Below are 25,878 nucleotides of genomic sequence, written 5' to 3'. Positions count from 1 at the left end.
GTCATTTCCCATTTCCAGTTCTCAGATGCCTTATGCTTTCCTGTTCTCATCAAGAGAGCAGTGTGTTTTAAAACCTTTCTTTAACAAGGCTGCACATGCACAGCTTATAAGCAGATCTAAATTAGAACTGCTAGAGTAACTCTACTCCTCTTTCCCACCTTACCACATATCTGTCCCCACAACTTTTTGGAGACAGGCACTTGTGTGTAACAGTACCAATCAGTTCATGATTCAGGCACAATCTGGTACTACAAAAAATGATCAATTTTCTGCTAGACCAGCTGCTTGACACAGCTGACTGTGCAACAGCAGAAGCATTACAGCCAGCAAAGGAGAAGGGTAGAGAAATGCAGCTGAACACGTAGGACTCTACAGCCCTGACCCCAGCTACAAACTCACTTAATCTAGCACATTATAATGTAAGAAGTGTCAGTGATGGCTTTCAGCTCTGGTTTCATTCCAGCCTAGTCCTGTCTAAATGCTTGCTAACAAAGCTCCACATATCCTGCACCCAATCGGTGTATTCCTGCCTTCTCTCTTACACCAGTTCTGGCAGTCCACCAAGCTGCTTCAGCACACTGAGCTGGTAGAAAACTGGTCATGTTTTATGGTTCAGTTAGTTTCCTGCCAGCTATGGCACGGAAAGAAGTGGATAAAACTGCTGCATTGAGCCGTTTGACCAGCTTAGGCTGCTTTGAAACCACCACATTTCCTAGACTGATTCAAAGGCTGTGTTCAGACCTGTGTTCCAGATTAAACAATGCATGGTTTAGTTTAGCTTAAACTGAACTGCAAGTGAATTATGGCAATTAAACTGCTTATATCAAAACAAGAATGTTTATGAAGAGGTCTGCATCAGGCTAATTGGTATTAAAGCCATTACATTTATTTCCCTACGACTTTCTTTAGACACAGCCTCACATGAGCTGTACAAACCACAGCTGGGCAAGCAGGTCACAGACTTGCAGCACATCCGCTGCTCTAGGTCAAGTCTGAAGTTAAACAGTGCAACAGACTGATCTTCTGCACAGGCTTCTCACACATCAAAAAACCCAAACAAAGCACAAGGAGCTGTGTGCTCTCCACCAGGTTTGCCTAGATGGGGTTACCATCCTCATCTACATCCTTTCCAAAACACACAAAACAAAACTCTGCACAAGCTAATTGCTACAAGTGGAGACATTGCTGCCACCATCCCACCAGCTGAGAACTTTGCTGCACTTTTTCTGCCTTGCACAGAGCACAATAACAGTTTTGAAATTCTGGCATGTGACTTCCCTGCTGCAGAAATACTGCACTGAACTATCAGAGAAGCTTGTATCAATCCAAATAACAGGAGTCCAGAAAGATTCATTACACCAGGCCTGTGATGTGGCAAGCTCTTGGAGATGACATTTATGATTCTTTTATTTTCTATGAGAAACTATATTTTCAACTATTATTAAGTTCTATCACTAATTTACAGATTAGGTTGGGCATACAACAAAGAGAAATGGTTTACAGGCAAGTCTTTATAAGAGTTCTTTTTATCCCACATTCTTCACTGGAAAAAATACAAGCCTGTAAGGGCTTGGGGTGGGTGGCTGTTATTCTTGTCCTTGGAGTGATGCTGGCAGGGGTTTTATCAACATACATGTTAAATTTAACAAACCAACTAAAGCAAATCAGTATCTAGTTAAATAAATACCAATTCCCTTATTATTAAAGTGATTCAACACTTGCTAAGTTTTATCTCTACTATGGTGATACAGAAATGTCATTTACATCACTCCCACTGGTATTTAAAGCACAAGGAGAACATCTATGCATGGACCAGTGGTTTCCACACAATGCCAGCTTGGTCAGCCTAAACCAGCACCGTGGTGAGATTGGCTTTGGCATCATCTGGTTGAAGGAGTTGCAACAACAGTAAACAGCATGAAAACACCAGTTTCTTTTTGCCAGGTTAGATCCCTCTGACTGACCAGGCCTAAGTGTTAAGAGCCCACAGTGCAAGGGAAGCTGCAAGATCATGTGTGTGAGAAGGTTTGGACATGACAGAATGACCTTTTCAACATCCATGATATTAAATCAGCTCACTGTCCAAAGAAACTTCATCTTAACCCTACCAAACAAAAAGCAAAAAGTCTCCTGTAGACTTAATTCACTGAAACAACATATCCAGAGATCAGGGCAGTACTAGAACTACCACAAGGAGATGGAAACTCTCTGTATGGCCCATACACCTGTTTGTGGCTGATTGTAAGCACCAGAACTAAAATGTAAACATCTACATAAGTAGAGATCAGATTTTTAAGTGTCTTTTAGACATTAATTACGTCAGAGTGACATAAGCAATGGTTTCACTCAGTTAAGGCATGCAGAACTCTTATCACTAGAAAGTGGGCCATTGTTTCTAAGGAGAAATAAAGATGAGATTTCATGGGCAGCTAAATGTGTCTAATAACCCCCACTGTCTGTTATACCAAGTTCTTCTGTTATCAAACTCTTTCACAAACAAACTGGTCACTTCAATAGCAAAAAAATGTTTCAGCTTTTAAGTTGATTAGAAAGTTCAAGTGGCTGGGATGTGACATGCACGACAAAGGAAGTAAGTGGTGGAGTGCAGAGCTGGGAGCTTACCCCAGTCAGCAGCAATCATTAAAGCAGCAAAAACATTTGCTTTCTGCTGGCTTAGAGAACTGAAATATAAGGAGAAGTAAATATTGAAAGCAGTCCAGTGGTGGAGACTGACAAGATCAGAAAGAAACAAGGGAGAAAAAGACAGGGAGAAGGGACAAAAGGAGCAAGTGTATCTCTTCTGAGGCGTCAGATCACATGTACTACCTCACCTAACCACACCATGAAAAAAGAAATTTACTGCCTGTTAGTACAAATAAGGCCCGAATCCAATTTTATAACCTTGTTATCCAGCCAAGCTTCTTCATTAAAAAACATGCAGATGATCTGTGCCATGCCTTCAAGACAAACCCACCTGCATATTCAGAGTTAACCAGACTTGTGAGCCCAGCTGTAGGAATGTGAAGAGTAACTGGGCACGTGCCAGAACTTTAAAAGGATTGCAGTAAATACTGCTGCTGTTTTAGAGAAATGGCTTTCAGGTAAACCCAGCTGCAAAGTCAGTTGCAAGTACAAAAGGAGATGGACAGGCATGAATGTCCATGAAAAACACACTGTCAGGGGACTAATTTCTGTGGAAACAGAAATGCTACTGATCCTTTACTCCTGGGGAAAAAAAGAATTCATTACAGTAGGAAATATTACCTTAATAGTTTTGCTGCTACTACTAGTTTCTCCTGTCTGGCCAATTTAGAAGTATTAGGTTAAAGGAAGCCAGATAAAGTGATACAAGATATTGCTGGTTTTTGGTTATTTAACCTTCATTATTCATAAACAAGAAATGACCCTGAAATATTTGTGTGTGTAGATTTGATATATAACAGAAACCAAGGGAAAAACTGAAACACTTCCTAACATAGAGTAGTCATTGTAAAAAATACAGTGAATATTGAGTCTCCACTCAAGTAGCAGATGACACAGCTTCACTACCCTGGTTTAGAAATAATTGTGTTGTAGAACCTAACTGAAATATTCCTCTTACTCACCTTTGGATCGAGTGGAGATGTCCATCCCCTCCACCACCTCCTGCTCTGCCTTTATTTCCTCTTCAGCCAAGCTGCAGGATTCAAAAAGGTGAATTAGAATACTTTACGGACTGTATTAATTCCAGGACTAACTTCTATCCATTAAATTCAACCCAACACTGTCAAACACAACCACATTAAAATTTCTGATGGAATGAAAGATTTGCTGTTTGCCAGAACATACATTGATCAAACCACAGTGAGAAACAGTCCAGATACACACATATGTTGCACGTTACCAAGCATAAAAGTTACATTTTTCAACCAAAGAGAGTCTTGTAAAATGTGCTGAAGATTAAGGTAATGTATGTATGAACTCTTTGCATGCAACAGACAATCAGGAGTTCTGTCCCTTGCAGCTTCTAATCTCAGATAAACCATGTGGACAGATGCCTGCCAACATTTAAATGTTCATCAGCATTCGTGAACAGATCAGCTGAAGTAACAGACTTAGCAAAACAGACCAACTTGCAAAATTAGAAGGTAAAATGTAATTTTAAAAAACATTAAATAAATAATTGTAAGGATTTTGGAACTAGACCGTATAACAGAAAACTGAATATTTATAATTTATTGGCAATACAATTCCACCAATTATTAACCATAAAGAGTAAATAGTATAGAGTTGTTACCATTCAATCTTACACAGTCAGTTTTCATTTGCACCAGGCAGGATTAAATTATGACAAAGTACATCTGACTTTCTGGTATTCTACAGTGATGCCCTTCAAGAAAACAATCAATTTGGCTTGTTAAGTCACTTTGGGGAAAGAAGACGGAAGGGAGAGGAAAAATGAGAGTTACAGAGCAGTTTTGGAGATGTGACTATCCTAGATGAAAGGTAAAAGAAAACACACGATGTTGAAGTAAACCCAAATTCAAAGTGATAGACAAATGGGGTTCTGGAGCTTCAGGCAGTATTGCAGTGTCCACCAGAGCACAACAGCCAGGAGGGATGGAGATCCTCTCCTCTACAGGGACCATTTAAGACTCAGTCTGTAAACGGAGGTTGTTGCTGATACCAGTTTGCACTGATATGCAGATTATGAATTTCTGCTGCTATGGGGTGGGTTGAGGCTCCATTCAGCCACCCGAGCTCCAGGGCCAGGGCCAAGAGGGCAGCTGGAAGCCTTTGCTTTAGCCACTATGTATAAATCTGCCTGAGAAATCTCAGCAGAGCTCGGAAACAAGTGAGGACTTGGTTACATTTATACCAGAGAAACTCTTCAGCCTGACAAACAGTTTATATTAGAGGAGTTTTGTTAAGGGTAAAAGTTAAAAGAGAATCCTAAACAAAGTAAAACTTAACAGCAGAAGGATTTTTTAGTTTGCTATTTGACAAAACTACTTTTAATCAACTACGAACTACTGGGCTGCAATTCCTTTCACAACTCTAAACAGTACAGTTATGTCAGCAGACATTTTACATACAAATTAAGGAAACTCAATGTGTGGAAAACCCAAAGGTGAGAAGTTCCATGAATGCCAGAAATCATTTTTCTCTGCATATGGATATAGGAATAATTCGTAAAATAAGCTCTTGAAAGTCACAAAACACTGAAGGGGAGTTTATTCTACCAGCATCTACCTCCTGGTTCATGGACTATTCTGATCATTTCAGGAGCAAGGCAAGGCACTCATGTGACCAGAATTATGGTAAATGTGTAGCACAGTTGACTGTAACACAATGCTTCTCAGATTTACTTTGCATGGGCAGATTAAATGCACAACACAGCCAACCATACTACAATGCTCACACATTTACTATGCATGGGCAGATCAATTATCCTGCACATTTGTTACACCCTTTCCCAGGGGCCTCAGCAAAGAGGAGCTGGCAGTGGCCTGCAGACACCAAAACATTTCATGCACCACTTGTCTTTGCCCGTTCCTCTCCTCAGCAAAGGGAAGGGATGGGCTCATGGGATGGGTTCATTGTTCTCTTCCAGTGCAGCACTGAAGTTTTTTTCTTCCCCTCCCGCTTTATAAAATCCTATTTCAATATTGCCCAACTGTAAGAAACCTCATATTTTTAAAACACCATGTATATATAATCAATAACGCATACAAGTATATATGTATTCATACCCAGTAATTCTGTAAGACTGGGGTAATCTGGCAGTGCTTCTAAGGTATAGGTCCAGTTCCAGACACAGACTAGGACATACAAGGCTTTACAAGGCTCAACTTGAACACTTGGGCTCATTTTACATAGACTGCTACTAAAAGGAATGGTTTCCCCAATCCTTAACTTCTTGTTCCAGAAATCATGTCCATTTCATCCAAATCAGTTCTGGAATCTAACTCACTGTGCAGCTGGACATGCAGAAAATGGGAGAGAACCACACAGGGAGAAAAGGGCACCACCCTCTTAGCAGCTCACATTTAAGTTACTTTAAAGCAATCATAATATTCCAGACTCATCCAAATCTATCAGGTCATTTTGTTTAAAACACAGCCTCAGGGGAACATGGTACAACATGAAAGCTACAGTAGTTGGTACAAATCAGTATTACAATCCAGAGAGCTGTGCATGAATCCTGACTGAGAAACGGGAGTGATGGATCAATATGGCAACACCACAGCAGGAACTGTTCCTACTCCCCTGACCAAAGCACCAGGAGATGTTTCAGACTGACTGAGGATGTTCTGTGTCCCTGGGCCCAAACCCAGCACTGCAGTGGGTCACAGGGCATGATTCCTACCTATTAGATACAGTGGAGTGGGGTTGTTCAGCTCAGAATGCATCCCACTCAAATAATTAGCTTCATTTAGGAAACTGAGTCATCATCCCTTAAAGTGTTCTTGCAATCCTGCTATAAACAAGAAAAAGTCTCTTCAGAAACACTTGGAAAATGAACAAAGTATCTTGCAAAATCTTGATACAAAGAATCATAGAATGATACAATGGCTTGCCTTGGACAGGACCCTAAAGATGCTCCAGCTCCTGCCATGGGCAAGGATGCAAACATCACGTAAAGGACACCTGAAAAAAGCCTTCCCAAAGATTTTAAGTATAAATGAGCAGTCAAAACTCATTTTCCACTTGATAACAAGGTTCTCCACTTTCCTCAGTAATGCAGGAGCACATTCCCTCTACACACATGTGCACAGTGTGCATCACTCACACAAAATCCAGCAATTACCTACTACACTATGAAACCTGAGCCTCAGAGGAACAGAGGCATCTCCATATAATCTGCAATTAATTAATCTTTTAAGGGCACAAACATTTAAGTATATAAGAAAACCACAGAGACTTCTGGAAAAAAAAAAAATCCCAATGTTGATGGGGAACAGTTAAATAAAAGTGTGTTAGACATAGCTATAAAAGATACTGAACATTCACAGCTCCTCAAAAGCATTTCCTATTGCTTTATTTGCTGTAATGTATAATGACTTCCACAACATGACATTGTTTGAATGTTGGCAGTGATGACTATAGTGGTCATCTTTGAGTTTCAAGTTTATAAATACATACCAGCAATTCATATCAAGTTTACAGTAACTTTTCTAAAGCTGACATCTTTTCACCTTTGCACTCTCCAGCAATACAAGGAAAATTCTGACAACGCTTTATAAAGCACAAACTTCCAAATGCAGATATTTGCAAAATATTTCCAATCAAATAATTCAAGAAAAACAGGTTCTTAATCGGATACCTTACTACTACCCACAACAAAATAAAAGGAAAATTAAGACCAGCAGCAAAATAACTAAAAGCAAGTATCATATTCCATGGAAATAATAACTGTATTCTACAGAGTTTTATTTTAAGAATTCATTTTTGCAGGGCTCAGAGCAGCTATTTCAGCCAGCATGTGTTACTGTCATGCATGTATGAATGGGATGCTCTGAGGCTGCAGATCAGATATGATACTGAAATATACTCAATTAAGTACCTAAATGAATACACCAAATAGCTTATGTAATTCTGAAAGCTACTCTTATTTCCTCATTAAGATGAATGAACACAGAGGAACACGTTTTAAGAACACAACTGAAATTTAAGCTTTGCCAGTTTCCCTGTCAAATGACCAGAAAACCAATTAATCATTTAAAACTTCCCTACTCACATTGACAAAACTTGCAACAACAACAACAGAAGTTTGTTTTCTAAAATGTTAATTTGTTTTATACAAACTAGTTTAGCATGTCTGAATGAGGGTAGAAGGGGTGGAGATTATTCCTCTGGGAAGAGTTGGGCACAGAAAGAAAAAAAAAATAAGGATTGCAAACATACAAAATTTATTGATACTTAGGTAAAAATAGAAAAATAACTCAGCTGCCTAATTTTTAAATATGCTCTCCACCAAACTGAAGAGAGGGTGGGGGGTTTTTAACATAAAAATCAGGTTTTCAAATTTCACATCCCTGAATAACATACTGACTTTTCTGTTTAGGAAAATCATTCCTTCACTAATAGTAGTACTTACCTGAGAAAATGTACATATACAAGAATATATAACTCTGCTGTAATCCATAGTAACTACAAAGAGCAATTAAAAGTTGCAGATGAACTACTGCACCTTGACATTTAACCAAGAAAAACTGACAGATATGGAAAACCACTCGAAACAGCTAATGCCCACATACACAATCTAGATCTACATTAGGGATTAACACATGGATTTCAGATCAAGAACTACATATTTCTGGAATTCATTTTTCCTCTTAATTAGCAGAAAACAAAACAAACCAAAAAACTGATTAAAGACTATAAGCACTAAAACTGAATTTCATCTTTAAGATAATCCCTTGCCTCTCATGCATCACATTCGTGAGCAGCAATCCTAAACAACGACTCCAAAAAAACTGCATTCAATAAAAATTTAAAACCAAAAACCACTATTTGCATGCCATTGCTGAATAAATAGCAGCTTTGTATGAGCACTCACCTATAACAGTCTCTTACTCATCGGTAGCTATGCTATTTATGCAGGGCTCTTAAAATGGCGTCTGCCAGCACTGCACTGCCTCACTCCTGCTCTGGAGCTAAAATGGTAGCACTTTGTTCAATACCAGCAGCTCCTGTTTACACAGCAGGGCAAGATTCAAAGCCAGCATCTAAATATCAGAAATGGTAAAGAAGGACCAAAGCACACCTGACATCCGAACGTTTAACTAAAAAGGCACAAGAAAGGGAGATTTGTGAAGTCACAGGTTACTAAGGAAATCACTCAGTTTTAGCTTCACCCTCCAGTGTGAGCACCTCATATTTTGCATTTCCTTTCACAGAATTCCCTGCAAAATGCTCCACATGTATTAAGCAAATAACACTTTGTATCAAGTAATTAACATACACAAAAAGCTTGCTCACAGATATCTATGTACAGCAATGTTTAAGCTGGTTACCTGTGATAACAAGCAAGGTAACTATTTTACATTTAAAGAACGTTTCGGTTCTTTTTAAAACCCTACTCTTATTCAGTGTCCATTCAAAATAGCTGCACAAAAGAGAAAAATCAGGGGAGGGAGGGGGATCCTTGGTGTTACACAGTGATCTTTAAGTCTATAAACTATACAGCTGAGGCCCAAGCAAGGCAGCCAAACAGCAACAGATTTCAGATGCTAAAAATATAATTTGAGAACAATCATGCTTGAAAGTAAAGGTTTATACCCGCTGAAATAAGAACGTTAACATCCTGTCACAGCATGGTTTTAATCTCATAGTGTGAAACACAGATGCTCTGACAACAGGCAGTAAAGGGTTAACATGAGAATGACAGGCAACTACCAAATACCTGAAACTCACTTCCTATGTAACTATGGCTAAACCAGGCTTTAACCCATGAATACAAGACATGTTTATTAACAAATGTATTTAAATTACTTTCTAAGTACAATTTAAAGGGCCAAGCTTGATGGCCTACTGTGATGGTTTCCAGTCTGCAGACCCCTCAAAGCCAGCGTGCTACCACAAAGGGGGTTTGCAGAAAATAACCAAGTAAATCAAACCTAGTCTAACAGGCTTAAATTCACCCTAATGGCATTCATGTGCCCATGGGAAAAATACTGGGGATCCACAAATAATAAAATTTGAAAATTGCTGTCTACTCCATTTTACATGGGCAAAGGTTTCGTTCAACTTTCAAGATATTTAGGAAATTCAAATTAATACCCTGAATTTCAGACAGAGAAGAGCTTTTACTGAGATTTATCTCCCCTTAACCAATTATGCTGGAGCAGTACCACCACTATGGAAAACTGACCACCAGCTTTTCAGCTCCTGGATCCACAGGGCCAATAGCTGAAAAATGATACAACACAATATACTGGAGAAACAAAACAACGAAACCAGAAACAAAACAACAACAAAAGCCCCAAGCAAAAGTGATATCACAAAATGGAAGACAGCTCAGGAAGACGAGCCAGTTGAAGTTTGTGGACATGATATGAAGGGCTAAATTTGTAATGTAATCTAGCTATTTCTGCTTTTTGCAGCACGAAGTTCCTTTTATTACATGCTCCCTTAGTAGCAACGTAGGTTTTCTGCTACATTTCAATACTCCTACCTACTGTGAGGGGGGGTGACTGTTACGTTTGGAGTGGTTTGTACTCTGCATTTTTTTCATTCTCAATATGTTAAGTAGTGTCATTTGTTTAAAGAAATTACTCAGCTTTTCCCTAGCACTATTTAGCTTCCAAGTAAAACAGTTTGCCTGCAAAGAATGAAAAAGGCATGTAGCTTTTAAAAAGCTACTGTTTTCACCATGATTTATAATCCAGATCGCTCCTTTGTTTTCTCCCCCCTCCATTCTTTGTCCAGTTAATTACAAAAGTAACTGGATGTTGGCACTAAATAATAATGGCTAATCATATTCATCCTGGGCAATTCAAATTACTCTCTAGTAGCCAGAAAACTTACAGTGCAATTATACGATTAACTGCTAGTTATAATCAGAATAATGGCCATTTGCTCCAAGCTGAATAAACCTCAGCTGCATTGCTTCATCCATGTCCTGTCTAATTGTGATTGTAACAAGACCCAGGCCAGTAAAATCTTGGGGAGAAAGCATACGTGCTTTTTCCCTGCATCTGTCACTTAAAACCCCACATTCCATCTGTACTGAACAGAAAAAAAAACCAGCAGAGTGCTGCTTATTATGCAACCTAGGGGAGTGAGTGATAACACTGTACCTTGACAAAGCACCGAAAAAGAAAAATGTATATGAAATTCTTCAGCTTGGCTGAATTTGCTTTACTTAGATGGAACAAAGATGGCAGAAATTTCCAGAAGGCCTTTCTCAGCCTTGCCACTGCAATTGTCAATCTTTAACCTGCCTGCTGCGGCAATTGGCTCCGGCGCCGGCGGAGCAGCGCCATTGGGCTGAGCCGAGGCACAACGCTGCTGTCTCTACCTTGCCTCAGACATCTTGCTGCAATGCAGACATTTGTTTTTTGTGAACTATAAAAGAATTACTCTCCAGCGATTGAAAATAGTGAACTTTAACAGACTCACGATGCTCCGTTTCATTACATGCACGAGGGCAGCTCACACAAATGCGCTTCACTGTCAGCAGCGTGTCTGGAGGTGCAGATTTGAAACAGATCCTGGTTTAACAAAACCTGTGGGAGCCATTTTAATACAAGCTTTCTGATAGCAGATCACTTACCCCTGCTTCCTCATATTAAACAAGTATTATGTTGTTCACTCTTAAAGGGTGAAAGTAAACAGCTAACATGTATAAACTACTATTAGGAAAATGGTGTCCAAATGTAATTTCTGTTTTTTAACAACGGAAGAACAAAAAACAGAATAACTTCTTAGCTGTGTCAGCACTTTCATGTATGCTGAAAAATGCATTAAAATTGCATACAGAAATATTATCACATGAAATTCAGTGGTACCCCAGCAGTATTTCAGGTTTCAAATTGAACTAGACATTCTTACAATCTAATCCTAGGGGATGGGGGGGGGGGGGGGGGGGGGGGGGGGGGGTGGGGAAGAGAGCAGGGAGAAGGGGGGAGGAAAGCTTCTAACCAAAGTGAGACATTCAAAGTAAGATATTCACACTGGTAAACCAGTAACCTGAGGTAAATTGCTGGGTTAAAGAAAGTTACCAAATATATGGCAAGGGTCTGTGAAAGTTTGCATGCACTGTGCTGAGACATAGTCATTTGCAAAGCCAGGCTAGCATTCAGTTCTCTCCTAAAACAGTGAATGTGTATGGACTGTTAAAACAAGTGCAAAAATTACATTAAAAGCACAAAAGAGCATCCTTCCTCTGCTTTTGTAACAGCCCTGGTGATCACTGAAAAACAGCTTGTTCAAAGAAGCATGCAGGGGCTACAATTAAAATCTTTATAAAGGGCACAAAACGTTTCTAAATTAGTTATAAACCGAGCAAGTTTGTCTGAGGTTACACTTTGTATAGTATCAGAAACATATGCTCATTAAGTGTTATTTACTTTGCTTCATAAGGTCACTTCATTGCTGAGCACTAGCACTTTCATCACACCCAAAAAGCCCAAGGAACAGCGAAAACGCGCTTTACCCTGCAAACATGGTAATTAGTGATCTATGAACAAACAGCAAATAGAATATTTTTCACTGGCCTAAGGTAAACAGGAAGTAAAAGCTTCAAAATTTAGAGAGAAATTATCAGAAAAACAGTGCATTCAAATAGAGCAGTTTACATGTACAAGTCCCTTAAAATGGACGCTAAGCAAATCTGATCTTTTATATGACTAATCACTAACATCACTCCAAGTACTGCACTAACTGACCCAGTAAAAATAAAATCTTGGGAAAACTATTAAAAATGTTCAGAGAGTAGCATGCTGCTTACTTACCAACTGTTCAAGCACCCATCTCATTTTTCCAGTTAAGAAGATACAACAGGCTGGCAGATTTGGGAATTGATCAAAAAGGAATTTCTTGAAATAATTACGTAGCATTAAGCCAAAAGTTAAAAAAAAAAAAAATATAAAAGGGAAAAAAAACCCCAAGAACGAACAACATGTATTACTGTCATGAACCACACATGATTTTATATCTTCTGGACTCCACAACACAGAACTGTGGCTGATACAATGTAAAACAAAAAGGCACAGATAAAAGTTACATTAGTTTATTTGAACTATGCAAAACAAGAAAGCTAACAGTTCAAAAACATATTCCATAAAGCATTATATTTGTAAACAGATGCACTGCTGCGTTTTACTGAGCAGCACTCCATTTCCAAAATCTGCAGCATAAAAACTCCCTTTTAAAGGAACAAAATATTAACCATACATTGTCCCTCAGAAAGAGAAAAGCGTTGTATTAATTACTCCTGCAAGAAAAAAGGTTCAATAATCATTTTAAGTCAAGATAAGCTGCATAAAAAATATGATGCAACAGCACACCACCACCTAGGCCCAATATCTACAATCTGCCATTAGCACTTTTTGCTGATGCCTAGGTTTTTAAAAATCCCATATTTTCTCAGAGATAACTTATCTTAGCTGTTCCATTCACTGTTTAGAAAGGTAAACTTGCCTGTTCCTCTGTCTGCCATTATCCCTGCTTGACTCCCTGTAGGGCAGTTAAATGCATCTGCTCCCTAGCTTCCATTTTCTCTCCAGCAGGCATGTGACACAACAGACAATAGTGCTGGCAAACTGCTCAGAGACAGAAACCTCCTTTGGAATACCAGGATCTTGATAAACTCTAAAAACACCATCCTCCTGTGAAGAACCAGGCATGCCAAGGCTTTGCCAGACTGTAAAATAAAGCTGTGGCTAATGGCTACTAACCATGTGACCCAAGAAAGCAAATTTAAACAGTTCCAACTTAATATAAGTGCTGTGGTGTGAGTTTTGCACGAGAAATCACAGAGAATCGCACTCTCAACCCACAACTCATAGGTCTTAGAGAAAAAGCAATGTAAAAAGCAAGGCTTACCTCTGTGGATGCATTGTTAACACAGTGTTATGTCAATACTTATAAAACATGGAGGACAGGCTCTCAGTACTCGGGCAGGGAGGGCTTGGCACTTGGGCTTGATGATCTGTCTTCCCCATGAAAGCCGCCCCCGGATTGGCTGCCCCGGCAAATCCGCATGTAAAGCGCCAGGGGATTGGCTGAGACACTTCCTGAGCGATTATCTTTGTGCGGCTCCGGGAGCAGGAGCCATCCCGGGCTCGGAGCAGGCCGGCGCTAGGCCCCGCTCCGCTCCCGCCGCCGCTGCCGCCCGGCCCCGCGCCGCCCCGGCCACGGCCGCGCACCGCCCGCCTCGGGGGAGCGCCCGCACGCCGCCGGCCCCGGCAAATGTGCCCCCAGCCTGCCGTTTAGTTGAGGGCGTCTGGGTGTTCTAAACCCGAAGGAGGCAGAGTTCGCCCAGGTCGCGCAAGGGCTGTTCTTTTGTTTGCACGGAAAGCGAAATTCCGCTTTGCTGGTGCCCTGCTGGCCGAGAAAGCCAGGCCGCAGGCAGACGGCAAAACTCACCGAAAGTGCGTGTGCACGGGAGGGACTGAAATGAATAACTCAGAATAATTCAGAGAGGGGTTCTCCTGCTCCAGGATTTAAATATATGAACATGCAAGCAGAGCAACCATGTACCTAACAGTGTGATTTCGTTAGAGATCACGATATGCCGAGCCTTAATAGCGAAAAGGAGCCTTAAACATGAACACTCGTGTCTCCTTTTCCTGAAAAGTACCCCAGAGTGGAAACTGCTTAGTGGTAGCGTCGCTACCACTCGGTGCAGGCCCTCCCTGTGTTTAAAATGCTGCAGAGCAAAACTAAAAATATCCATGTCACCCCAGACCTTGAGATCTCCAATCCCCCCCCGGCCCCCACCTTTCGGCTGCTCCGGGCTGTTACACAAAAACTGACTTCCTTCGGAGCGGCTGTAACTGCAGTTTCCTGTCCGTTAACCCTCTAGGACTTGGTGCTTTTTGAGACGCAGCGCAGGCCCTGAAAACACAGATTCCTCTCGACGTGGCAAGTGACCAGTCTGCCCCCCCACAAAAAGCAATCATGTTAGCTTTTCAGGTGCTTTTGTTTCACCTTTTTGTCTCCTGCTAAAATGCTGCAAATGAAACAAAACGGGAGACCGGCGTGTAAGCAATCGGTTTGATCTTGGGCCAGTTCCCAAGCTTTTGATTAAAAAATGTGGTTCTGTTCTTTTCCCTAATGCAGCGAAAGTGGGAGGATTTATCGTTACGCCAAGAAGGAAGTCTTAACTCCAGATGAAGATCTCAAAGGTTAAACATTTAGAAAGCCTCCAACAAGCCTTTATATTATAGTTAAAATTCTGCATCTGTGTAATATAGCTCTGTATTATCATTCTGTAGCCATGAAGACTGCAATGGAAATTGCAGATGAAAGGGTGATTCTGAAGCATATTGAATAATAAATAATTATTCCGTAAACAAAAAAGGGGGGGGGGGGGGGGGGGGAAGGGAAGGTGTAGAGGGAGACGCTTAACATTGAAACAATAATTATAAGAAAAATAAACATTCTTCCAGTAGAACATGCAGGATCTCTGTGCAAAACCAACTATAAAAACAACCCTCTTCCATAGATCTATGACAATTGCAAACAGAATATGCACGTCACGTTTAGTCGAGTGCCAATAATCCCAGAAACAATCACCACAAAACACCCTAGTGCCCTCCCTTACCTCCATACAGCACCTCTCACGATATAACTACTTTACCACACAAACCTCTCTGCCTGAGAGCGCCGTGACTCATAACTGTGCCACTCAGTAAAATTAGTCATCGTGCTCTGCATTGTCCCATACTGCATTCAGATTATTCCTTGAGATAGCATTGTCACAGGGAACTGCCACAGCAGCCACTTCTGTGCCCCTGCATTTCAGGCTGCAACAGAGGATTAACAGCCCAGAGTATAAATTATCATCTCATAAGGAATTCTGGAGTCCCTGCTGGAAGCATTTTCTCTTTTTAGATTTGGCAGTGTTTTTCAGGGCAGGGAGCAGGAAGGCTCATGGATACACTGACCGTTTGTTCTGTTTTAGGAATGTAGCAGAAACTGGGGAGAGTGCTACAATAAAGGGAATCGTGCAGCCCACTACAGCAGCAGGAACACACTGGAAATTCATGACATTCAGTGAATACTTGCATCAGTTTCAACAGTTCAAACCATTCAAGATAGATTTATTTTTAATTGAACACCTAAAGGCCTATGTTGCTCCAAGATATCACCCCCGACACACAAACATCCAAATTTTTATTCCTCTGAGCAGTAAATGTGGGGATTGTCAGTCATTAACATTTATGCTCATTGTGTGGCTGCTCTACTCTAATATTATTCCCTTAAAAAAAAAAAAAAAAAAATCCTAATCCCTGTGAAGAACAGCATGAGAACAAAACTAAATACACAGAATTTGTCAATGCTTTGTGCTAACCCAGACCCGACTCCGGGAATGTTGTAATGCTGATGGTGCCTGGGAACGCTGCCAAGCTGACACACTTGGGCCTATCAGACAGAATGAGCACACAGTGGAGACAGAGGCAGCAGCAGCCCTAGGAAAGGCCTAAGGCCCCTCTCCTCATGATTCAAGGAAGCAGCGGACCAAATGCAAAAGAAAAATTTATAAACCTGCAGTCATTAGCAGGAACAAAACCGTAGAAAGCACATCAGACACATACAGCATGTATATTCAGCCACTAAGCTTCTCTGCTCAAAAAGACAAAAGAATTCTGTCAGGAATGAAAGGGGATGCTGGAAATATATTTCTCTTTATTCTCTTGTCCACACAGTTACTTTGCAGCAGGAGGTACAAGCCTTGTATAACACACAGGTACATCTGGACAATACAGATTTTTGTCTTAAGTCACCATGATTGCATGTCCTGCTGCAGGTTGACCATTTCTTTTACATAGGAGTAGTGATTCTTTTTCATGGGGGGGAGGGAAGGAAAGGTAAAGAAAACAAAACAAACAAGAAAAGAGCATGAGAGGGGAAGCTGAAAGCTTTGTTAGAGCTGAAAAGAGGGAGGAGATCAGATTAGCTTGTATTTGTCCTTTTCAATTCTTTGGAAATATTAAGGGAAAGCCGGGCTATAAGGCAGGGGGAAAAGAAAGGCTAAACAGAGAAACCAAAGGAAAGATGGAAAACAAATTCAGTCAAAAGGAAATTAAAAGACAGTAATGTTGAAAGTACAACCCATTATACAGGTCTTTGCAAAGAACTCTACTCACTGCCCACTGCCACTCTAGCACACACCAAGCACCACAGAGTTATAAGGGATTATACTACATAATATATACCAGAGCCTCCAAATTAAACAAATACCAGTAAGGAAAATGTCTGCCTGTATGACAGAAGCAGAGGTTGATATTTACCCCTCCCCACAGTGGTTGAATCATCACTGACAGCAATGGAACATTAAGTGACGGACAAAAGATGGAGCATTTTGAACAGATGCACAAAAGGGGAAGTGTCATATTTTTCAAGTATAATAAATAAATAGACAAAAACAGGGGAAAGAAAGTGCATTAAGAGTGTGTAGCTTGATCCAGGATTTCCAAGTCATTGGCTGATAACCCTGATTTCTAGAGTAAGAACATAAAACATTGTCATTCAGTGTCATGAGAAAAAAAAGGGTCTTCAAATTTTTCCCCTTTATGATGAATCTGACAAAGTATCAGTAACTGCTTGAAGGCCAGTAGACTGCTGCCTGGTGCAGAATCCAACAATAAATGTCTATAAAAACAATTCCTCAATTTTCAAAAGTAGACTGGATTCTAAAATTAGTGACCTGTCAAAGAAGGTTGGTAATTTCATAAATTATTAGAAACTACAGGACTGGGTATCTATACACAGCGGGCCCCTGGTTTGCCTGTGTGCTTAAAAGGCTTTGCATGCATTGATCCTTCTGAAGAGCAGCTTTCAGTACTTTGGGTTGACATTACTTGGTCTGGATTAAAATGGTCACCCATTGTCTGCAGATTAAAACCTGGTTCAGTTTTAACACAAACAGAATATCTGGTGCATTATGAAAGTGTCTCTTGACAGCCATTTTTAGTGTGCTGTGCAATTGCTTCATGTACATTTCTTTCCAAAGGAAATATCCATTCATGTTCAATCATCTGCCAAAAATACCTGGGAGAAAAAAAAAAGCATCTTTGAGCCTTTAAACAGCTGTAGCTTTTTAAAAGAAGTGCTACAGCCTATGTTATCGTAAGGCATAAGCCTATTTTGTCGCTTTCACCCCCACGTTGAACCAGTCTCTGCACAATTAAACAGCTGGGCTGTTGAATATTCTGTGTAAAATGGAATTTTCGTTATCATGTATTTAAATTTTATGTTCTGTATTAAAGGCCTAACAGATATGATTGCTTTCATATTTTATGTGCAGACAAATACTTTTGCAGTTACCCAGAAAGCAGCTGTGAGACACATGCAGACGTGGCGCGCGTCACGCCTGAAGCGCGCCCACCATGCGGGTGAGCAAGTGGATTTATCAGCCCTGCTCTGTGATGAGTCCAGCTCTGCACAGGCAAGCTCTGTGGCCATGGAAATGTAAATAACATGCATGAGACCAAGTACAGAATCTTGAAAGAAGTTTGTACTTCACCAAGTGATTCTACCGGCCGAGTGTGAGACATCTTGTATATAGCACTTAACTCTGGCATAGGGTGCTTCCAAAGGAAACAAAAGTCACTGCTGTTAGGGAGGAATTATTCAGGACTACATAATGCTAACCTCCAATCCTATTACCATGATTTCTTTCTTGATTTTTTTCACATTCAGGAATCAGTTGGTTAGCAATAATCACATGACATGATTTCTTTCATGTTTTGGTTTGTTATTGCTGTTGTTTTAGTTTGGGTTTTTTTAATTACATCTGATCACATCCCAGAAGCTAAAGCTCATACCAAAGATTTCGAGTGACAGAACTACGAAGATAAAGTTATACATTATTTTTTCCTGCACAATCCACTGCAGATTCAGACTATGTCACTTTCACTTTTAACCTCCTTCATGTTCCTACACACACTAAATTCACAGTTTGGCTTCAGCTTCAAGGCTCTGCATATTCACACTTTTCTCCTCTCTATGTGCTATTCCAATTGCTATTTCATCTCAGTTTTGTGGTTTACCTCTCACCAGCAAAAAGTCCTTTCTTTTTCCACCACAAGTTTCTTTTCTTTTTCAGTCAGACTTACTGGCTTAAGCATCTCGCCCTTCCTTCCAGCCACAGCACTCAGCTGCACTTTTAGCAGAACTGCACTGTGACACCGAGAACGGTGAATCACATTTATTGTGTTGACTTCAAGCAGGAAAGGCTCCAGTTCCCACCAGTTCCCAGCCCTGCTGCAGTAACTGCTGTCATGGCAGCACTGGGAGCAGGAGTGAGCAGCTCCAGGGAATTGAAACAATCACTGCCACCATGAGAAGTTTCTGTGAAACTACGTGATCAAACACTACATCCATCTTTTCATCACGTTTGTGGTATTGACTAGGTTTTCTTCGCGTCTTAATGACGCTGTAGATCTGACTTTTTGTCTCTTCGAGAATGAAAAAGCCTTTGTTATAGAGTCATGTCCCTGTAAAGAAGCAACACGTTTCCCAGCTTGGCTTTGCCTTCTGAAGCCAGGTGAAAGCCTTGCCTGTAATTAGCACACGTCACTCACATTAATTAGCATGTACATAAACTGTTGAATTCATTCTACCACCTTTACAGGTTGTTTTTTTTTCTTGCACTGCTGGGGTTACAGCTAATGTTTACCGAGTTCCCCTTATCAGGTGACAAAAATGAGGACATTCCTGAGCTAATGCCTCTGCAAAGTTGTTTTCAACTTTTGTTTCATTTTGCTTACTGTAAAGAAATGCAAGCCCACATGAAAGTAATTCTGAAAGAGCAGAACAAATCGTGCTCTATTTAACCTACTTGCCCCCAGAATCAAATCCAAGTGTGTATTAATTATGCACATAAAATAAGTCTCAAGTTTGTCACTAGTCTGTGACTTTTGTTATTAAAGGCCACAATATGACATTAAAGTGGACAGATGTCACAGTTGAGGGGAGTCAAAAATGAACCTGTATGCAACATTTCAACCACACAAAGAGCACAGACACTTGGAGTTATTTGCATGCATGTGCGTTTGTTCAAAACATACATCTTGATGGATAGAAAGAACCCCCAGCATTTCAAATAACACCCAAAAAATTTCCTTTTTTCTGATGGCCCAAAACCCAACAAAAGGACTCTAACAAACAAATGCTGCGCTGTCTTAGGAACAGAGCAGCATGTCCTAAGGTAGGGCTCTCAGCAGAGACTTCAAATGCAGCTGCCTGTATAATTTAACATATTAAAAACTGGTCCTCTAACTCATGTATAAAAATGAAAAATTCTCTTTAATATTGCTTCCATTTGCAAACATTTGTAAAGCAAATGCAATTTAGCAATTCTCTGAAAAGTAAGCTCGTCGTTCCTGCTTGTTCCAAGCTCATTCTTTTAATAGAAAAATGTTACCTACATCTGTTTTTGTGATTTTTCTTATTTTAACAGATTATGAAAGTTTAGATAATTGTCAAACATCTAAATATTTTGTACAGTTTTTATAAGCACTTGAAAACATTTTTTGAAATATTTTGAATTGTTGAATTATTTAAAGGAAGAACAAGTTATAGTGCAGGATGACCAGCTTTGGTCTGTAACAAATTTCAGACCTACAAATTGTTCTGTGTTTGTTTTCAAAGGGCAATTTCTACAATTTGAGCCCTGGACTAAAGATCTCCATAGATTTGTGTATAGTGTATCTGATGTTTTCCACCTACTTCTGCATGCAATTTATTAAACTGGGATCATAGTCCCAACTTGGATGTTTCTATATGATAGATATTTTAAAATAAACCTCTTTTTACGCACATAAAAAGGACATTTGTACCTAACAGGACAAACAATTAGCAAAGAATTAAAAAAAAAAAAAAAAAAAAAATCTATTTCACCTCACTTGAATACTTACCAATAAAATACCCTTATTGCATAGAATGACCAAAAGCTTCTTCTCTCTGTTTTATTTTTTGTGTGGAAAGGAATAGTAATAAAGTCACAAAATTGGTCCTTTTCCAACACATAGATGTGAGATTGTGTAGGAGTGTAGCATCCTCTAGTGCTCATTTGTGGGACATCACACGACACCCGCAATAATTTAATTCTATGAGGACAAGCAAATATAAAGCATTTGAAATAATTGCTGATTCTCAGTCTGGATGTGTTTTGGCCGTGTAAGTCACAGTTTAATATCAAGTATTGTAGCAAATCTCAGCCAAGGTGGCAGAAAAGCCACAGGCCAGAAGCAAACGGGTTCTGGTGCAGCAGCACACAGAAAATCCTGAATAAACTGAGCCTCCTACCAGAATGCACAAGGCAGCCACACACACACATAACTCCAATATACACTAAAAAAAGCTCCCCGTATTCATGTCGACACCTCACAGAGAACAGGTGGGTCCTCAAAATTCACTTTTAATTTCATTACAAATGATGACTGGATGTCTTCAAAGTTTTGTCAATACCCAGTGACATTCAAAATGTGTATTCCTGCACAAAGCACACAATTTCTTTGAACTTTGATGTGTCAGATTAAAATTCAGTTTCCTACAAAGCTCACTAAAAATAAGGAAGGTCTGTCTGAGCTTTTGGAGCTACATTTCATTTACATTCAAGTGAGCGGTTGTAATCAGAATAACATCTTCTGAATTGAATGTGTTCCCTTATTAGAAAATTGAAAATAAAATGTTTCTTTCAAGTGGTGTGAGAATGGCAGCATTAGAGTTTTAGAAGTTAATTTCAAATAGACATAAGAGCTTAAGTCAGAATATCTGTGTTTCCTGCTGTAACCCAAAACTGAAAGAGCTAATTTACAATTCTCTTCTCAATTCCCTTCTAAACTTTGTGGTTTATCGCATTTGTGGGAGCGATAAAGGTCAATGATGGATTAAATTCTTTTTTACTGTTATAAATGTGCATGCACACAGGTGTTAAAGACATTTCTTACCCTAGGTTTCCTTCAGTAGTGTCAGGTATTCAGTTTCAGGGGGAAAATAATTTAATAACAGAGGTACAACAATAGGAACAGCTCAGACTGGTGCTTGTGGACACAGACCCTGAACAAAGTAACCCCTGGAGTTTTATGCCCTTACAGTCCATGTACCCCTCTGCAATGGTGATTTTTGTCTCTGGGGCTCTTCAGAGACAATGGATGATGGACTCTCCCCACCCTGGCTGCAGACACAGGACCGGAGGCCTTTGTTAGACAAAGGATGGACACCCGTTCCTGGCTCCGGGTGTTTCCAGCAGGCAGCTTGCACTGCTGTCTTGCACACCCACCCACCTGTGCTGGGGGGAGTTCTCAGCACGGGCACGGTGGAAGGCTCTCCTTACACACACACACAATTGTAACAAAAAGGGAGTTTCTCATTGTAAACAACATCACTGGCTGTTTACTATGAGAATAGTAAATAGATGCCAGGAACCAAGCCACAGCCTATTTTAATTCAATTCCTGTCTGTGCTGGCAGACCAGGGCTACATTTATGAAGATATATTAGAAATAAATCACAAAAAGCTCCATTCAAATGAAGCAAAGCATTGTAAATATGAATTAATCCAGTGTGAGGGCCAACAAAGTCTGCCCCAAAGTGTCTATGCATCCTTCTTGTGCAGAGCAATGCGTAAGAACCAGTTTCTCCTTCTGTTCATGTTAATACTACATTAATTGCTTTTGCTTGGAAATCCATGAGGGCATTTACCTCAAAAGCAGCTGAGAAGAGACAAGAAGGGGGGGAAGAAAACGGGAGCGTGAGTACAGCTCCATACATCTCGCCGTATTTAAATGCTTTTGATGGTAAGGGTGGCCCGTTATTGGGGTGAGGGGGTGGGCCAGGACCCATGGTTGGCCAGCTCTTTCTCGAGCAGCATTTCGGGGATGCTGTGGCGCTCTCTGCCGCAGCCAAGGGCGCGATGAGGCTCGATGTGCCCGCACGGAACAGCACGGGCACCGGGCATCGGGCACCGGGCATCGGGCAGGTGGGACCCGGACCCTTCTCCCAGGCAACAGCTGACAGAAGGAGAGGGCACAGTCTTGAGCTGTGCCAAGGGAAGTTTAGGTTAGATGTTAGAAACAAATTCTTCCCTGAAAGAACAATGGAATCTTCTACCCAGAGTGATGGTGGAGTCACCATCCCTGGATGTGTTTTTAAAAAGACCAGATGTGGCACTCAGTGCTATGGTTTAGTTGATGAGAGGACGTTGGGTCATAGGTTGGACCTGATGACCTCAAAAGGTCTTTTCCGACCTAGTTCGTTCTGTGATTTTATGATTATGTGGTTCTGTGATTTTGTGATTTTGTGATTCTGTGATTCTGTGATTCTGTGATTCTCTAATTCTGTAATTCTCTAATTCTGTAATTCTGTGACTCTGATTCTGTGACTCTGTGGTTCTGTGACTCCGTAAGTCTGTAATTCTGTGATTCTGTGACTGTAATTCTGTGATTCTGTGATTCTGTGACTGTAATTCTGTGATTCTGTAATTCTGTAATTCCGTGACTCTGTGACTCCGGCTCTGCCGGGCTGCGTCCCGCGGGCGGCCCCGGCGTGCGCCGGCACCTGCAGTACCGCACCCAGGCCGACAGGCGGCAGCAGCGCAGCGCGAGCTCCCGGCGGGGACCCCGAGCCGGGATTTGGGGTTAGGGTCAGCCCCGAGCCGGGATTTGGGGTTAGGGTCAGCCCCGAGCCGGGATTTGGGGTTAGGGTCAGCCCCGAGCCGGGATTTGGGATCTGGATCAGCCCCGAGCCGGGATTTGGGGTTAGGGTCAGCCCCGAGCCGGGATTTGGGGTTAGGGTCAGCCCCGAGCCGGGATTTGGGGTTAGGGTCAGCCCCGAGCCGGGATTTGGGGTTAGGGTCAGCCCCGAGCCGGGATTTGGGGTTAGGGTCAGCCCCGAGCCGGGATTTGGGGTTAGGGTCAGCCCCGAGCCGGGATTTGGGGTCGGGATCAGCCTCGAGCCGGGATTTGGGGTTAGGGTCAGCCCCGAGCCGGGATTTGGGGTTAGGGTCAGCCCCGAGCCGGGATTTGGGGTTAGGGTCAGCCCCGAGCCGGGATTTGGGATCTGGATCAGCCCCGAGCCGGGATTTGGGGTCGGGATCAGCCCCGAGCCGGGATTTAGGGTCGGGATCAGCCTCGAGCCGGGATTTGGGATCTGGATCAGCCCCGAGCCGGGATTTGGGATCTGGATCAGCCCCGAGCCGGGATTTGGGGTCGGGATCAGCCCCGAGCCGGGGTTTGGGGACGGGATCAGCCCCGAGCCGGGGTTTGGGGTTAGGGTCAGCCCCGAGCCGGGATTTGGTTTTGGGGTCAGCCCCGAGCCGGGGTTTGGTTTTGGGGTCAGCCCCGAGCCGGGGTTTGGGGCCGGGATCAGCCCCGAGCCGGGGTTTGGGGCCGGGATCAGCCCCGAGCCGGGGTTTGGGGTTAGGGTCAGCCCCGAGCCGGGGTTTGGGGAGGCTGTGCCGGCAGCTGGGGGCTTTGGAGCGGGGCTGGATGAGCCTGGGCAGCGACTGAAGGTCTGAGTTACAGCTTTAAGCTCCGAGGGCCTGTGTGCAGGGTTTCTTCTCCCGGCTGCTCGAGCCTTGGGGTGATGCTTGCGAAGGTCGGCAGACACGAGCCTGTTGTTCTTGGCGGCAGTGCGCGGTCATTCCCTGGTGCTGTTGGGCTAATCCCTGAAGAGAGCCTACAAGAAAGATGGAGAGAGACTATTTATAAGAACATGTAGTGACAGGGCGAGGGAGGGTGGTTTAAAAGTGAAAGAGAATAGGTTGAGATTCGGTATTAGGAGGAAATTCTTTACTGAGAGGATGTGAGACACTGGCACAGGTAGCCCAGTGAAGCTGTGACTCTTCAAGGCACAGTTCCAGCTCCATTCCAATCCTTGTAATTTTCTTTGCAGTCTGCTGATACTGGCAAAGTTACCTTGCACTGCTGTGAAAATTTAAATTCTCCTAAAAGTGCTTTAACTTGGAGTTGGGGATAAACAACGTTTATTTGACAAAAAAACTTTAATGTTTCTTCTAGCTATATGTTTTCCCATTTCCCCTGTTACAATTCCTGGGGTAGCACTAATTGAGCCTTACTGAAATTGATCTCTGAGCTTTATAATTTGGACAGTTCTCCCACTTCCTCTTCTGTAGCCTTGGTCACTTGACAACCATCTATCTGGGAAAATAACTTGGTGCCTTGTAGCTTTTAAAGGATAATGCCTCATCACACACAAATATATGTGTATGTATCATACTCTGTGTTACAATATCAAGACTTGGCAGTACATGCTAGTGAGATTCTCTCCTAATCACCAGAAGAAATACAGTTTCTCTTGTTTGGAGATGGAGGCAGCTTTCCATCAGATCTATTTGATTTGATGACTTTAATTTGATTATGTTTGTCTGGTGTCTTCAACTCCAGCCATGACAGTCTAGAAACCAAGCATGGCATCTTTCTGGTTTAACAAATGCAGGTAAGATTGCAAACAGAATCATCTGAAGCAGAGCCAAGATAAACAAGAAGTAACAATAGTGGCAGGGTGCAAGTGGGAGACAGAAATAATGAACAATTATCCTCAGTAGTTATCAGAGTTAAGGAGATTGGACCACTTCCTCGTGTAGGAGATTCAGCTGATACAGGGCTGTGCTAAACACATTCACAGATCTTTTGTCTGTTCTCTTTTAACATTTGGTCTCATTGGCTGCATCCCTGTAACAAACAGATAAACTTGACATTTCATTTTAACTGAGATGCTGTTAAAGTTATGTATGTGGGGGTTTTGTTTGTTTGTTTGTTTGTTTGTTTGTTTGTTCCTTTGGCATGGTGGTGGGTTTTTTTCTGTTTTGTTTTGTTTCCCTTTAAGGAAAGGTCATAATACATCACTCACTACCATGCACTAGTGGGTTAAAATTTGGAAACATTAAATACAGCACCTTTCATTATTAGGTGGGATCATCATCTTACACTCACCTGCAACATCTTCCATAAAATACTGGTTTTATTCTGTTTCGGTGTTATGCTACTATTGGATATTCTCTCTCAAACCCTCATATAATCATGCCTAACCCCCAGCACTCCCAGTCTTTGACTGCCTACAATGTTGATGACATTTCATGAGCTTCCAGGAACTGCAGGCCATCATTCAACCACAAGCACATCTGTAGCTGAAAGAGCGGTGCAGACCCTCCCAAACAAAGCTACCGGTGCCTGAACTCAGAAACTCCTCTTACAAA

The 25,878-nt window shown here is 41.6% G+C and overlaps 2 protein-coding genes across 6 annotated transcripts in view; both read right to left on the bottom strand.

The window, feature by feature from the left end:
• The window catches only part of ZMYND8 (zinc finger MYND-type containing 8), a 50,472-nt gene extending 35,916 nt beyond the window's left edge, over positions 1–14,556 (bottom strand). For 3 of the 5 annotated variants that reach the window (XM_040079649.2, XM_040079652.2, XM_040079654.2), the window contains exons 1-2: positions 13,534–13,673; positions 3,606–3,676 (exon numbers count right to left, since the gene is read on the bottom strand). In XM_040079649.2, coding sequence (XP_039935583.1) covers positions 3,606–3,676; positions 13,534–13,547 — 85 coding nt within the window. In that variant the 5' untranslated portion in view covers positions 13,548–13,673. Of the gene's footprint in view, positions 1–3,605; positions 3,677–13,128; positions 13,151–13,533; positions 13,674–14,430 lie in introns of those variants that run through there. The other 2 variants (XM_040079651.2, XM_040079650.2) reach the window with 2 other exon arrangements.
• A 7,917-nt stretch (positions 14,557–22,473) lies between these two features.
• LOC120760277 (skin secretory protein xP2-like) lies at positions 22,474–25,624 on the bottom strand. The gene is made up of 3 exons (XM_040080316.1): positions 25,616–25,624; positions 23,229–24,248; positions 22,474–22,701 (listed from the first exon to the last, which is right to left on the bottom strand). Exons 1-3 carry the CDS (start codon positions 25,622–25,624, stop codon positions 22,474–22,476), a joined length of 1,257 nt encoding a protein of 418 aa, XP_039936250.1.
• Between the last annotated feature and the right edge of the window lie 254 nt (positions 25,625–25,878).

Source organism: Hirundo rustica, chromosome 16 (assembly GCF_015227805.2).
Source record: "Hirundo rustica isolate bHirRus1 chromosome 16, bHirRus1.pri.v3, whole genome shotgun sequence".
Taxonomy (NCBI): domain Eukaryota; kingdom Metazoa; phylum Chordata; class Aves; order Passeriformes; family Hirundinidae; genus Hirundo; species Hirundo rustica.
Note: the sequence above shows the minus strand (reverse complement) of the source record. Positions and strands in the feature narration are given on the sequence as shown.